The sequence below is a fragment of the Syzygium oleosum genome, unplaced genomic scaffold, assembly GCF_021117445.2.
Source record: "Syzygium oleosum isolate NSW1041296 unplaced genomic scaffold, Sole_v2.1 Sole_v2.35, whole genome shotgun sequence".
Classification (NCBI taxonomy): Eukaryota; Viridiplantae; Streptophyta; class Magnoliopsida; order Myrtales; family Myrtaceae; genus Syzygium; species Syzygium oleosum.
The window spans coordinates 687,051-702,151 of NW_026607519.1; the positions used below are offsets into that span (position 1 = coordinate 687,051).

At 43.6% G+C, this 15,101-nt stretch overlaps 2 protein-coding genes across 2 annotated transcripts; both read left to right on the forward strand.

The window, feature by feature from the left end:
* The first annotated feature begins 925 nt into the window (after nt 1-925).
* Nucleotides 926-1,776, forward strand: LOC115676837 (G-box-binding factor 4-like). The gene is made up of 2 exons (XM_030599846.2): nt 926-1,574; nt 1,637-1,776. The coding sequence occupies exons 1-2, from the start codon at nt 926-928 to the stop codon at nt 1,774-1,776; spliced, it is 789 nt and encodes a 262-aa protein (XP_030455706.2).
* Nucleotides 1,777-3,605: 1,829 nt separating this feature from the next.
* On the forward strand, nt 3,606-8,410 carry LOC115676887 (uncharacterized). The gene is made up of 3 exons (XM_030599914.2): nt 3,606-4,430; nt 5,757-5,944; nt 7,528-8,410. The coding sequence occupies exons 1-3, from the start codon at nt 3,758-3,760 to the stop codon at nt 8,221-8,223; spliced, it is 1,557 nt and encodes a 518-aa protein (XP_030455774.1). The 5' UTR covers nt 3,606-3,757; the 3' UTR covers nt 8,224-8,410.
* Nucleotides 8,411-15,101: the final 6,691 nt, after the last annotated feature.

A 15,101-nucleotide genomic window follows, 5' to 3' on the forward strand; every position in this document is an offset into this window, starting at 1 on the left:
GTCCAGTTTTTATGTTCATTTACATTAATATAACGTTTATAGCAAATAATGGACATGGTAAGATGTGAAAATATCCGACTTTATCGTTGCGACTCATCAAACAGTAGATAGGATATAACAAATCTATTGAATTTCATATCGTATCCTTTACTATCCAATCCTATCATGACTAGAAATTCGGACGACCAAACGCAGCCTTAGAGATTGAAGGGACATGATGTTTCTTATGTTCCCATAGATGGGCCAACTTTTTAACACGCTACCTTCCTCGTGTGGATCCCAAGTTCAACAAGCTCGTAGCTCCATGTGCCCTGCACATCACAAGCCAGAAAGTCCCCTAGGGAGGACGAGGAGGAGGAGCACGAGCCTAAGAATGACGAACGATAGTAATAGAGTAACGGCAAAACGCGTGCGAAAATTTAATAGCTCAGATGGTTGTATCTGGGCTTATTTATACTTACTTTGTTTCTGGGCCTTTGGTTCATGAACCAGCCTTCCTCATTTCATTGGCCTTACTAGCGAGCCAGGTCAATGGGCTCACTTTTGACTGTTGTTGGGCTTTATGCAAGATTGGTGTTATCACCGTTAAATGGTGGATATATTAGACAGATAAATAAGGGGAAAAGTATAAAAAAAGGGCCTAATTCCCTAAAAAATCCTAAACTTTAAGTCTAGACCCAAATCTGCCCCAAACTTTTTTTTGCTACATAAAAAACCACCAACTTTGTATGGATTCCCAAATCTGCCCTCCGTTACATTTCCATCCGATCTACATCGTTAAGTCCACTGTTGTGCCACGTGTCAATCTGTCTTCTTTTATTTGACTTTTTCTCTCTCCTCACTATCTCCCAAGTCCACCTTTTTCATAATTCTCGCTCTTTGTCACTCTCTTTCTCTCTGTCCCACATTAACGACGTCGAAGGTGATGACCCCAACGACGTCGTCGAGAGCGAATCGGGATCTGCAGCTCCAGTCGTCTATATCATCCTCCCTCTCCGCTCTGATCTCCGATCTCCAGGACCACCACAACGGCAGCCACGCCGCCGCCGCCGCCGATAGCTCCGGCGCTGTCACCATGGACTACCTCCTCAAGAACATCTACTCCGACGACAGTCCCGCCACTGCCGACCCCTCGCTATTCAACCACGGCGGGGTGTCACTGCCGGGCGGGGGCGGCGCCAGAGTCGGGACGACGGTGGATGAGGTGTGGAAAGAGATCGTGGCGGGGAGCGACCGGGCAAGCGGCATGTTAGAGGAGGAGCTGACTCTAGATGATTTCCTGATGAAGAACGAGGCTGTGAGGGAAGAGGACGTGAGGATTGGTGGTGGTGGTGGTGGTGGGGGAGCAGGGGGTTACTGCGGGGACGCGGCGGGGGATTTGAACGGGCATTTGATTCAGGTGGGGGGGACGGTGGGCGTGGGCGTGGGCGACGGCGTTAGTAACAACAATGGCGGAATTGTGGGGAGATTGATGGTCGGGAGAGGGAAGAGGAGGGCCGTGGAGGAGCCGGTGGATAAGGCCACGCAGCAGAAGCAGAGGAGGATTGTCGACGAGGTCCCGAGAACGCAAGCAGGTAATTTCATTTGGTCTTCTCTGTGTGTCATGAGCTCTCTCTCTCTCCCCTACAACACCCAGATCTGCCCTTGCTCGACAAGCTTCCACACCTTTTGGTCATGGAGGAGGGAATCCAGACTCCCAGCATCGTCATCGTCGGCAACCGGTCTTCCGACAAGTCGAGTGTCCTCGAGTCCTTCGCTAGCATCAACCTGCCATGAGGGCCTTGTACAGGGTGCGGACCACCATACGATTTGTGGACTCATGGTCCTCCGGATGCTGAAGAAGAAAATGAAAATTTTCTGCTAACCTTTGCTTTGGGTTCGATGGAGAGAGAGAGAAGATGGAGAGTTCCAACAGTCAATGATGTGGAACTTGGGCGAGGGTGGGGGGAGAGAAAATGAAAAGGAAAAAAACGAATAAGAAAGTTAGACAGGTACGTGGACTTTAACGTGTACATTGGACGGAAACCTAACGATGGGGTAGGTTTGGGAACTCATTAGAAGTTTGTGGTTTTTTAAGGGACAAAAAAGAGTTTGGGGTAGATTTGGATTTGAACCTAAAGTTGGGGGTTTTTTAGGGAATTAGGCCAAAAAGTCCTAAACCTTTGATATTGATGTCAATTTAGTCTTAAACCTTTTTTTTTGGCGCCAATTTAATCCTAAAATTTTTGTATTGATGCCAATTTATTCCTAAACTTTTTTCTTATGCCAATTCTGTCCTAAACTTTTTGCATTAGTGCCAATTTATTCCTAAATCTTTTGTCTTTATGCCAATTCAGTCCTTTCGATCAATTTTGGTCGGATTTTGCTGACGTAGACGCCAACCGGCCGGTAACCGGTCACCGGCATTGACGTGGACAACTTTTAATAATATTTTAATATTTTTTTGAATTTTTATTTATTTATTTTTTCTTTTTTTTTCCCTCCCCTCCCTCCTTCCTCCAGTCGGTCGCCGAACCGACGACTAGCCATTAGCGAGGCTCGCCCTTGCCAGCGATGGCAAAGGTGAGCCTCGCCATGTCTAGGCGAGGCACGACCTCGCCGGAGGCTGCGAGGTCGAAGGCCTTTGGCACGGCCTTCGGCGAAGGCTTGAGCCTCGCTCGCCAAGCGTGAGGCCGCCCTCGGGCCATTTGGCGACAGCGAGCCTCGCCAGTGGCCGGCGAGGCGACCTCGCAGCCATCCAGTGAGGGCGAGCCTCGTCGGCCTCTGGCCTTTGGCCGTCAACAAAATTAGCTCAAAATTGGCCGAAAGGACTGAATTGACACAAAGACAAAAAATTTAGGACTGAATTTGCACAAATACAAAAAGTTTAGGACTGAATTGGGACCAAAAAAATGTTTAGGACTAAATCGGCACAAATGCAAAAGGTTTAGGACTGAATTGATACAAAAAAAGGTTTAAGATTAAATTGGCGCCAATTCAAAAGGTTTAGGACTTTTTTGACACTTTTCCCAATAAATAAGGATAAAAATCACAAAAAAACCTCGCTTATGATTGCTGTGACATATTTATCATAAATTATTTTTTGTGACGCCAATCATCTTAACGTTGTAGCTGTGTAATGCAGAACCGTTTAAAATCTACCTACGTGGACGCCAAAAAGCAAACAATATTCACACAATTTAAGTGAAATAAAAACAACAGTATTTTGATTGAAAAGTTATCTAACTGAATATTAACGGAGGGCAAATGTGTTACATAGATAGTTTGGGCCTTTTTATATCGCAAGAAAAAAGTTCAGAATAAATGTATTACAGTGGGTATAGTTTATGATTTTTGATATCACAAAAAAACCGTTCAGGATAAATGCGTCGACGTGGGTTTAGTTTTGAGTTTTTTTTTCTTGTGGCTTTTTCCCGATAAATAATTTGAAAATAGATAATGAATTTTCATACCGCTGGACATGGATATTGATTCTATCCTCGCAACCTCCTCCGGATACGAACGACGCACGAAATCGGCAACAGAAAAATCACGCCCCGTAAAAACGGCGTCGTTTCGAAAGGAAACTATTACGATATTACGCGTCCGATGTCGAACCCCAAAGCTGAACGAAACCCCGCAAAAGTCATGATTGCTTTGCTGAGTTCGTGACTCGGTGAAACCACCGAAGCGCCCCCAACTCGATCGCCGCCGCCGCCGCCGCCGTCGCCGTCGGACTCGCCGCCGCCGCCGAATCGCCGCCCCCGACTCGGCGACCATGTCGTGGCTGGCTAGATCCATCGCCAACTCCCTCAAGCTCGACGACGGCGACGACGAGGGCGACGACGATCGGAGCCCTCGCGCCGCCGGGCCCGATCCCTCTCCCCTGCCGAAATCGGCCGCCGAGCCGCCGTCGGGTTCGCCGCCCTCCCCGTCCGGCGAGTCCCCTAGGGGGGTCAAGGAAGACCTCTCGGAGCTCAAGAAGACCCTGACCCGGCAGCTCTGGGGCGTCGCCTCCTTCCTCGCGCCCCCGCCGGATCCTTCCCCGCCTTCCCCGGCGCGGCGGACCGCAGATCCCGATCGGAGCTCCACTCCGCCGCCGCCGCCGCCGCCGCCCGGTGGGCCGGCTCCGCCTCGGGAGCCGTCCGATCAGGAGGATCCCGACGATGAGGCGCTGATCGCCGGGATACGAAGCGATTTCGCGGAGATTGGCGGCAGGTTCAGGAGCGGGATCTCCAAATTGTCGAGCAACAAGACCGTGTGGGAGTTCACTAAGATCGCTTCCAATTTCCTGCAGCTCGGGCCGGAGGGGGATTCGGTGGATAAGGATTTGGTGGGAAATGCGGTTGGAGTGACGGAGGAGGTCTTAGCTTTCGCGAGGAACATCGCAATGCATCCCGAGACCTGGCTTGATTTCCCTCTACCGAACCATGAAGATGGTTATTCTGATGGTATAGTTGCTTTTCGATTCTATGGAGTTAATTTGTTATTGTGGGTCACGGAATCAGTCGTTCCTGCATCAGTGTTGTATTGCTGTTTGGTGGGTACAACGTGCTTTCAATTCAAATCTTCGATTTAGTGGAGTTTGATTTAGGTGTTTGACTGTGTTGTCAGTTAAATTGGTCGCATTGGCTTTATCTTTATTTGTGGGTTTTTGCTGGAGTTTATGTTTCTGGCGATTTTATCACATTTTGTTAGTGAAAAGGTAGTGGATACTGAGTTTGTTTTCATGACTATGATGAGTTGGGCTATGACTGGACTATAGAACATTGTAGGGTCGGTCGACAGCACTTTGTTCTTCAGAGTAAGAAAAAGAACATCTGTGTTTTCAAAAGATCACTTTCTATCGCTTGACACCAGGAAAGAGTACTGGAAGTCGCAGAGGATTATAATGGAAACGGTTTCCTATCGTTTTGTAGCCCAATCTTCTTTGACAACCCATTCAGCTAGTAGTGGATGATGATTGATGTCAACGGTAGCATGCGTTAGTAATGCATGCACTAACTGCTTTAACTCCTTCCTTGGGAGTAATCCAGATGAAAGTAGTTTTACAAGATTTTCAAATTTGTGTTTTTGAAGTGTTTGTTTAAATCAGTACAATTTTAAGTTGTAGAAGCCTTCCGTTGGAGGATGGACGAGCATCATTTTACTTTGTGAGTAATCATGAGAACTCGGTTAACTTTTTTCTTGCTTTGGCTATAATCAATTGAGGTAGGCTTGAGGAGACACAAACACGTGGCAAGTAATGGGGTAAACCATTATTTTCAGTCTGATTTTAATTTTCATTATACATATCATATTGTGGCGTTATCTTGGTCGCAGTTGTGAGTTATTTCAGTCTGCTGGGCTTGTTTTGATCTTCATTCTTTTGCCAGATTTGTAATTACTGCATATAGTCATGTTGAAGCTTGATTGTAGATTGATAGTTTGGAATCAGTAGCCTCCTTGGCCCTCTTTACTTATGATGGACATAACATTCTATAGTATTGTTGATGTAGCCACATATCTTTAACAATAACTAGTTTGATTTACATAGGCAGAGTCCACGGGAAATTCTCCTTCTCTATCTCTCTCTCTCTCTCTCTCTCTCTCTCTCTCTCTCTATGTCACATACACAAGCACAGTCTTCCTAGAATAATTGATTTGGTTTATAATTTTATATGCTTGGTGTATACCAGTTAAATATGTTATTCTCTCTGTTCGGATTAGATTTTTTTTCAAAGAAGCTTATCTTTAGGAGTTCTGCATTAATGGAACTACCTAAATTGCTTCTGTAGAATTCGAACTGTCTGATGCGCAAGAAGAGCATGCTTTAGCTATTGAACGGCTTGCTCCAAGATTAGCTGCTCTTAGGATGGAACTCTGCTCAGAATACATGAGCGACGGTTGTTTCTGGAAGATTTACTTTGTTCTTTTGCATCCCAGACTCAACAAACAAGAAGCTGAACTACTTTCAACACCACAAGTGAGTAGTTTCACGCATTAAAGTATTTTGTGAAGTACATAATACTTATTGATTGATGGTTATGGTTCTCTCTTATGAAGAAAGTGAGTTATGCATGATCTGTTGTGGAAATGGGTCACCCACTCGGCTACAGAGGTTGCCTTTTGTGAGCGCATATATATTTCCAATCATGATCTGGCTTTCTTAGGGCAATGTCCCACCACTTTTATGTAATGGTTGCGATGCTGTATTGCATTATAGATCCCAAATTATTATATATATATATATATATATATATATATATATATATATATATATATATATATATATATATAGTTTCTCTATTACATGATAAATGTGATCAAAGTGTTCATTGACATTACAACAATGTCTATTTATTTTAGGTGCATTTGATGCTTCATGGATCAGGTAGCCATGAAATTGCATGTCATCCTGGTCCTAGTAGCTAATCCACGTCAAATGATGACAACTAATATAAGTCACTAGTGTTGAGCATGCGCTATGCCTGTTTGCAAAGTTGAATAGATATGTAAGAAAAAAAGAGATTGAGAGTTACCTTAGAAAAGAAAAAGGGCAGTTATTCTTTGAGGGGAGAAAATTGGTGAAGGATTGTTAATTTTTTGAGTGGAGCAAGTGGGTGGTGCTTGGGTGGTGGATGGAATTTAATTGTTAGTCTTTTCATATTATATCATGACGGGTAATTTTGGAAGAATAAAAGTGTTGTGAGATGAAATGTGTTTTAACTTAAATATACAGATAGTTCATATATTTTTGACCTCAATTCCTTTAATTTCAGATGTTACCCTTCATATAGTCTTCCAGCCAGAATTAGTTATTTTGACATGCTAGTTCTCCACTGAGCTACAGCATTGATGTCCTTTTTGTACTTTCATTCTTGTTTTTTATTACGCAAGTTATATTCTTTAAAGGCTTAGTGGGATGTGGCAGGAAAAGTTCTACGACATTGTGTACATCTTTTGTTTAACAAAATGCCTGTTGATCAAATAACTATGACAATATGGAAATTTCGTGCAAGAGATGTGACTTTCTCCAGCTGTATGCATATACTTGGATTTGATACTTTTGCAGAAAGAGCAAGTTGCTAGCTGACTTTTGCTAAAAACAAGCGGGTGTTTCGACTGGCTTTTCTTTTTGCGTTAATTGTGTGATACCTTTTTGCATTAACCACTCAAAATTGTTAAAACACGTATGAATATCGGCATATGAAATTACCCCACTAACAATTAACATTTGAACATTGTTTAAACGTTATATATGAACAATGTTCAAATGTAATTCGAAATCACCCAACTAACCTCATGGACCAGGTAAGACGCAGGCCATCCAATATGCACCATTGAACCATAGGTGCGGACTGTCGAGCATTCTTGTCGGTTCAAGTGCACTTTTGTTGATTTCTCCATTTTGAGTGCTTTAATCTCACTCTTATTTGTCCTAGAAGAAAAGAAACTTCTTATAGAAATTTTGTTTTTCATGAGATTTCAGTTATGCAAATTATTGCCATCGGTCTTATTTTTTCCTATTGAGTGTGAGATGCCGTGTGTCACCTTCCTTGGTTGCAGATAGTGGAAGCAAGAGCGATGCTGATGCAGGAATTACAGATCCGGGGCAAGGCAAAAGTTGAATCAGACTGGTCTGGAAGGGATCTAAGAACAGACTCGGGGGATTCATCACATGAAGAACATTTATCCGTACCTTCAAGTGCTCAATTTGAATATACACCTTCTCAAGTATCTGTTGCTGGAGCAGCTGAACCCGCAGCAGTGGCTGTCACTGAGACGGAGAAACATCCAGTGGAGACCACTGAAATACAAATTGTTGACAAATCTGTTGTCGAGGAAAAAACAATGGATCAGAAAGAGTATCAGCATTCACATTCTGGATCCTCTTCAAGGGTCTTGGACGATAAGTCTGAAGATGATGCTGATGATTGGTTGAGGGAGGAGGAGACTTTGGAAGGAGCTGATGTCAGAGGAACCACCATCCATATAGAGAATGACGAGGACGTATCATTTAGTGATCTTGAGGATGATGATGGAGACATGCCCGCAACTTATAAGAAAGTTGCCTATGGGTCTGATTCGTCCACAAAAGATTCGAGAGACTGGGTTCAGCTTGGTGGAAGTTCTGATGACTCTAGCAAAGAGGTGAATCCTGGTGGTAAGAAAGGTGGTAAATCTGAGAAGGTGACTGATCGTGATCTGGAGATTAAGGAATCAAATGATTGGCTCAATGTTGATGACATCGATGAGGTATGATTATACAATTGTACACTTCCAAGATGCTTATGTCCGTACATTTCTTTCAAGTTGCCTGTTCTATCGTCAAATACTTCAGTTATGGTTTTCTCAGTCTAATTAAGGCTCTGGAAACTGATGTTTGTACATAAATTCACGTCTGAAATCTATCATTGTGTATGGAATGTCCCAAGTCCATTTGCTGCAATTCAGTGCAACTTGCCCATCGTTCCCATCGTTTGTTTGCCAAACTTTTTTTTTTTTTGGTGACCCAGGGAACCCCCGCACGGCCGACAGCCGGGAGGTAAACCCTGGGGGCGACACGTGCTAGCCACCACACACGTGCACCGGTTAAGTCACCCTGCGGCACCCGGGATTCGAACATTCAACCTTTTGCGAGAGGAAGAGTGCGCGCTCCGGCAGCGCCACCCAGGTGGGTGGTTGTTTGCCAAACTTTGGTCATATGAAAATAAAAAAAAGTTAATTGAAGGCCTAATAACATTGGGACATTGTTCAAATAGCTGTAAAGACATTATCTGAAAGAGAGGCCAAGATTGTATGGGCAGAGACTTAGGTCATCTGCAGAAGTCCACTCTTAAAATTAAAGACCCAGGAGAAATGCAAACCACTGTATCCATGGCAAATCACCGATACATTTCCTGAGTTGCATAGGTGTTATCAGCTCTAGTTCGTGGTTCATGCAAACCTGACTGACTGAAAAAGCCTGTTCAGGTTTTATTATCTTGTTTAAGAGATTTCTTGTTCTGTGAATCATCTACTGGTGATCATAAATTGCTGTTAATAACGTAGACAATGCCTCAAGGAGAAAATTGCGTCTCTTTTTATCACTTAAGTGAAAATTTTTAGCACAACTTGGTTGGGGATTAGGCTTAATATGAGGATGATTCTGGAGCTGAATGGAGAACCTCTACTATGCTATGTACGTGTTTTACTGTAGACGATCTTCGGACTTGAGAAACTTTCCAATGTTGTCTATATGATCCAGTTGTAGCAGAAGGGACCGTGGAATTGGGTTTGGAGTATCCATACACATGAGATAACTTAGATGGACTATATTTTCCTCTATTCCTAGTCGGACATCATCCACGTGCAAACCTAACTAAAATATAATGTTGGTGATGTTCAAGTATTTAATTCATACTGTTATGTATGGATTCATCGGAATGATCATTACGTGGATGAATCATCCTAAAAATTTATGCGTAAACTTCATTCACTTTCTTTGAGATTATTGAACGAGGATTATAAATGCGTTGAACATCAAATCTATTAATGATCGATACACTGTAGCTCGTTGGTAAATTTGTGTGGCAATCTTAGTCGGTCTGGCAGATATGTGGAGCTGATGTAACGTTCAATTGAAGCTTCATTGGCCTAAACGTCAACAAACAAAACCAAAGGAAAAGGGAAAAAAATTACACAGTTGCGAGGCAGCCGCTTGTATCATGTCCTCCTTCGACTTATCTTAAGTTTTATGGAGATCTCTGGAATCCGAGGTAATTAGTGTGCTATTATCATATATTCGCGACGGTTATTATTGTCCTTTCATGTCTTCAATCAAATGGTTCAATGTAATTACACAGTGACTTAGATTAAAAAATGGGCGAAATACAACGGTTTATGTCAACTCAAGTTAATCGTATTGTATCGTGTTCAGATATCTCTAAAATATTCAAGTTGTACTTGACATATGTTATCTCGTCGCGTTCGGAAATTTGCTCTTCATTAAAATATGAGTCCAATCTATGGATTGACCTAGTCATTTCATCAAGTTGCCATCCAGAAAAAAGGGAAAATTGCCAACCAAGGAGTTCTCTCCGTGTGCTAATTGAATGTGCTTTGAAGGATAAAATGACGGATTTGGCTGGTCGGTGAAACTTTTTTCCTACTTTTCCGGGGGATTGATCCCCGTCTCTTATGACCAAGTCGGATGCGCGGTGGTGCTAGGTGAGGAAAATTGATTTCGAATAGGAGGTGGTTGTACACGCTCCAAATAGTTAAATTGAAAACTGGTTCCGACACCACGCTGGCAAGAAACTTGAACCTCGTTATTTAGGAGTGAGCATGGTCCGGGTTGGGCCGGTCCAACACCTACCCCAAGGACTAATTCGCATAGTGTTGGTCCTCAATTTTTGAGATTAAGGACTGACCTTATTGAGCCTGGACCGAGGACTGGACAGACCCAATGGGTCCGGTCTGGTTCTAGAGTCAACCCGGGACCAAACGATTATTTTTTTTTTTGGTTTCATTTTTTGTATTCTTTATAATGACAAATACACTATTTCAAATTACATATCCATCAACAATGCGATATTGATCAACCAAACTATGAACAACAGTACATAATAAACATGAATATAAGATAGGGTAACAACATAATGTCACACTTGCTAAAAGCAACAAACCATGAAGACAAACACGTGAAATACAATTAAACCATAAGAAGAGCAAAATACATAATATAGGCGATTAATTATACGACTTCATGTCATGTCCGTTCCTAAAAAAACAACACGCGAGTTGAGCAAGGCGAGAGGCCGAGGCGAGCGAAGAGGGTTTCTATTTTTTTTTTGGTCGAATTAGGGTTCGGTTTCTTTCTACTTTCTGATTTACATGGCAAACTGAACTACATAAAAAAGAAGAGAACAGAGGAGGAGGCGCTAAGATTTAGAATAGACAAAAGCATATAATATAATATATAATATATATAAGGTTGGTCTAGGTTAGATCAATCCTAAACTCCCAGGTTCAAGGACCAACCCGCACAGTGCAGGATCCAGGGGTCCTAGGACCAAGGACTAACCTAGTCCCCTTGGGAACCGGAGCAAGACCGGCCGGGTTGGGCTGGTCCAAGGTTGGTCCAGGGTTGGCCCCAAACCGGTGCTCACCCCTATCGTTATTTACCTTCTCAGTGTGGAGAGCAACTTCCAATCCGGAGTTGGGCTGACCCCTTTGCCTGTCGGATAGAATGAAGCTTTTGATTGTGGGCTTCTCATCAACAACCCAGTCAATTAGGACATGACCCAACATTATCTTTTAGTTCAACCGTGAACTAGCTCCAACCTTAAGTGGAAAATTGCTAGAATGGTCCTAAATTTATTGCAATCGTGTCAATTCAATCCTAAATCTTTTTTTTTATGCCAATTCAGTCTTAAACCTTTTACATTTGTGTCAATTCTGTTCATCCGGCCAATTTTGGCCAATCGGTGCTGACGTGGACGCCGATCGGCCAACGTTGATCTGGCGAGGCTTGTCCTCACCATCGCTGGCGAGGCCAACCTCGCCAGTGGCTGGGCAAGTTCAACCTCGCCAGTGGCTGGGCGAGTTCAACCTCACCTAGTGACGGCAAGGTTGAGCCTCGCCAGAGGCGAGCGAGGCCGACCTCGCCAGTTGCTAGCGAGGCTCGACCTCGCCCAACCAGGGCGAGGCTTATCCTCGCTGTTGCCAGCAAGTATGAGCCTCGCTAGTGGCTGGGCGATGTCAAGCCTTGCCAAGGGCGAGCGAGGTCGGCCTCCCCCCGCCCCCGCCTCTGGCCGGTCACCAGCTGGAGGTTGAAGATGAAGGGAGGTAAAAAAGGCAAAGAAAAGAAAAAAAAATAAGGAAAAGTAAAAGAAAATAAAAAAGTCATAATTAAATAAATTTGAAAAAAATTAAAAAATTGCCATGTCAGCATTGATCGGACAGCTGGTGTTGGCTCGCGTCCACGTCAGTGCCAGCTGGTCAAAATTGGCTAGATGGACTGAATTGACACAAATGCAAAAAGTTTATGACTAAATTGGTACAATTATAATAGGTTTATGACTATTTTGGTAATTTTCACCTGAAGTTGTTGCTTGTGGCTTCAAAGGTGTTTCTACATTTGGCGCAGCTTTGAACTTTTGGGTCTCTAAAATCTCATATATTCCCTTGAATTAAAGTTGGGGCGTTGGAAAATATTTTTTTTTTGTGATTATTTTGAATGAAAGCTAGCATTGACAAAGTCTAAAGCCTAAGGAGGCTGACTTTATAGCAAAAAACCCTCTCTAAGGATTAATGAATTGTCGTTGCCTATATTGCTCTTAAAAATTTACTAAAATTTCACTTTACCACCAAATGCCCCTCTGGGTACTGCATGGTCGAGATCTGGTGCGACTAGGGTCAACTAGCCGAGGCTTGATTAGCGGAGATGTGGTGTGACGAGGCTCAATAAAAGCAAAATTTGGTCGTCGAGGGTCAACCATTTGAGGTTGAGATCTGGTGCGACGAGGGACGATCAGCAGAGATCTGGTCACTGAGGGTTGACCAGTTGAGCATCGACCAAAGTCGCCTAGCCCACGGTCACTTTTGGTTAACATTGATGCTTGCCTGTGGTTGTTGCCGAAGCTCACCCAATGTCCTTGCCCTCTCTGCCGATGCTTGCCTAGTTGTTGCCTTTTTTTTTTTATAACTAAGTTGCTTTATAAAATATACGCTAAAAGTTAATCATCTAAAAGCTATTTGCCATGGACATGAGCAGGTTCTTAAAAAGCTCAAGGAGAGACAAATGAATGAACTCTCGAGTATGGTGAAGATATCTCTCTATAAGTTCTCTCCGTATTCCCTCTCTCAAAGGAAGAAAAACAATGGGAGGGAACTTAGGAGGATCTTGAGTGGGGAAGGTAGACTTTACGTTAGATTTGGCTGGCTATTGCCGGGTAGGCATATAAGTAGCCTCTCGCGCCTGGGGTGACAACATGGAAGGCTTGCCATTGTGCGTTGCTGGCCTGTGCTACGAACACTGCTTGGTAGCCGGTTTGTCGGCAACGTACCCCCTAAAGCTATTTGCCTTAAGCGGATACAACTTTAGTCAAAGGTATGCGGGGAAATGGCTTTACATTTTGTGAAGGATGTACAAACTTGGGGGTTATGGTTTCATCCGCAGCTCAAGTTGCACTCCCGTTTGCCACAAACACAACTACACAGGTTGGGGGAAGGGGGCACCAAGTTGAAATGCCAGCATCAAAGCTGCGAGGTTTCGCTCACATTATTGCGAAGAAGCTTGGCATTGTCTCTTCCATGTCGAGTGCAAAAAGTAGCAGTGCTTTTACTATTCAGAGGTGTCCCAAATGTCATCGAGCCGAGATGCAACAGAATATCCTGAGGCATCAACATCTCCACCCCCTAATCCTCAGGTATACTGTGTTCACTACTCACCATAGAATCGTTCAACTTGTGTCCTTTTTTGTATCATACTAAAAAATCTAGGGCGAGGGGGTGGCCCCAGCAACGATCCCTTAGTCGCCATGAGAAGCCTCACTTGGAACTGTCAGGGTTGTGGGCGTGCATCGACAGTTCAATAGCTACAAGACCTTCTAGATGACACAACCGGAATTGGTTTTTTCTTTCGGAATGGTTTTAATCATTGTTCTGTGGTTTTCCCAACTGGTTCATAAGGCGGTCTATTACTCGAATGGCGTGGAATTGGAGCTGTGCGAGTAGTTGTCACCTGTCAGTACCTAATACTTGTCGAATTTGGGGCCGTGAAATTGTTGTGATCTGGGACTATACGACAGATGTTTTGGGCTACCATAATGGAAAGGTCATCACGCAACATGGGGCCGATAACTTACTGATAACACTTGCTGTCGGGTTCAATCCTGGATGGGCCACTACCTGACGCCTGCAAGCAAGTTGATTCTCATTAAATCAGTGGCACAAGCTATTCCTTATTGAATCAGTGGCACAAGCTTGGAGAGTTACTACAAAATTTGGGTGGGGTAATGATGACCATAGCGATCGGATTCATTTTATTCGGTGGAGCACAATCACAGACCAGAAATTAAGGGGAGGTTTAGGTATATGCCGGATGCATGAATTTGATCAGTCTTTGTTTGCCAAACAAGGATGGCGTGCACTAACGAATCAAAACTAGGGGCAGACAAGACCCGCAAAATGTATCTTCACTGGACATTCTTTTTTGCAAATACTTGTCTGGTTCACAAGTACGGAAGGACTTGATGCGAATAAAAAGCGTCATTCTACAAGGTGGCCAATGGGTAGTTGCCGACGGCAAAAATATTGAGTTTTGATTTGATCCGTGGTTGTGACTGGGAAAACCATTAATGCCACCGAGATGGTCCCAAACAATATCAGACATGTTTCTAACACAATAATACCACCGAGAGGTCATGGAATGTCGAAGTTATTTCAAATCAAGACCTATGTGATTTGATCCGACTCCTGCGTAGAGTCCCAACCTCTCTCATATCATGCTAGTCAGGATACTTTAACTTAGTCTCCTAAAAGGTTTGAGCAGTATCCAGTTAATTCTGCGTGTAACTTTCTCTGCCACTCCTTGTTTGCACAAACAAGCCTCATCTTCCACTTAGTCCAGATACTCCCGGCATCCTGCTGATTGGCATTCTGGAAGGCCAAACTGATTCCAAAAATCAAAGTTTTCCTTTGGAAATGCCTAAGCAACTCTACATCGACACGCTCTAACATCCATCATAAGATTCCGGGGATCGAGGACATGTCCCGTGTGTCGGATTGACCCCAAAACGACTTACCGTCTATTTTGGCAGTGTCCCTTTGCATCCTGTGCGTGGTTTGCGATGCCTATGTCATTCACACTACTCATCTTTCATGTTCTAATGTTGCAGAATGGCGTTTTTCCGGGAAGCATCAACATTCTCCTGAGTTGGAGCAACGATGCTTTATCCTAAAATGCATAAATATTTGGTTAATCTGGCTGGAGCGCAGTTGAGTCTTATTTAGCAATGTTGAACAGTCCATTGATCGAGCTGCATCTTCTATGTACTTTTCAAGAATGAAAATGTTTGTGCAGTGGAAACATTAAATTCTGTTTTTTCAAGGGTGAAAATGTAGCACCTCGAATCTTGCATATCGGGGTTCACTAG

Excerpts from the sequence above, each read along its gene's own strand:
- LOC115676837 (XM_030599846.2), top strand. The coding sequence starts at position 926 with ATGACCCCAACGACGTCGTCGAGAGCGAATCGGGATCTGCAGCTCCAG. Across the intron at positions 1,575-1,636 it reads GGTCCCGAGAACGCAAGCAG|ATCTGCCCTTGCTCGACAAG; the intron begins GTAATTTCATTT and ends TACAACACCCAG.
- LOC115676887 (XM_030599914.2), top strand. The coding sequence starts at position 3,758 with ATGTCGTGGCTGGCTAGATCCATCGCCAACTCCCTCAAGCTCGACGAC. Across the intron at positions 4,431-5,756 it reads TGAAGATGGTTATTCTGATG|AATTCGAACTGTCTGATGCG; the intron begins GTATAGTTGCTT and ends TTGCTTCTGTAG. Across the intron at positions 5,945-7,527 it reads AACTACTTTCAACACCACAA|ATAGTGGAAGCAAGAGCGAT; the intron begins GTGAGTAGTTTC and ends CCTTGGTTGCAG.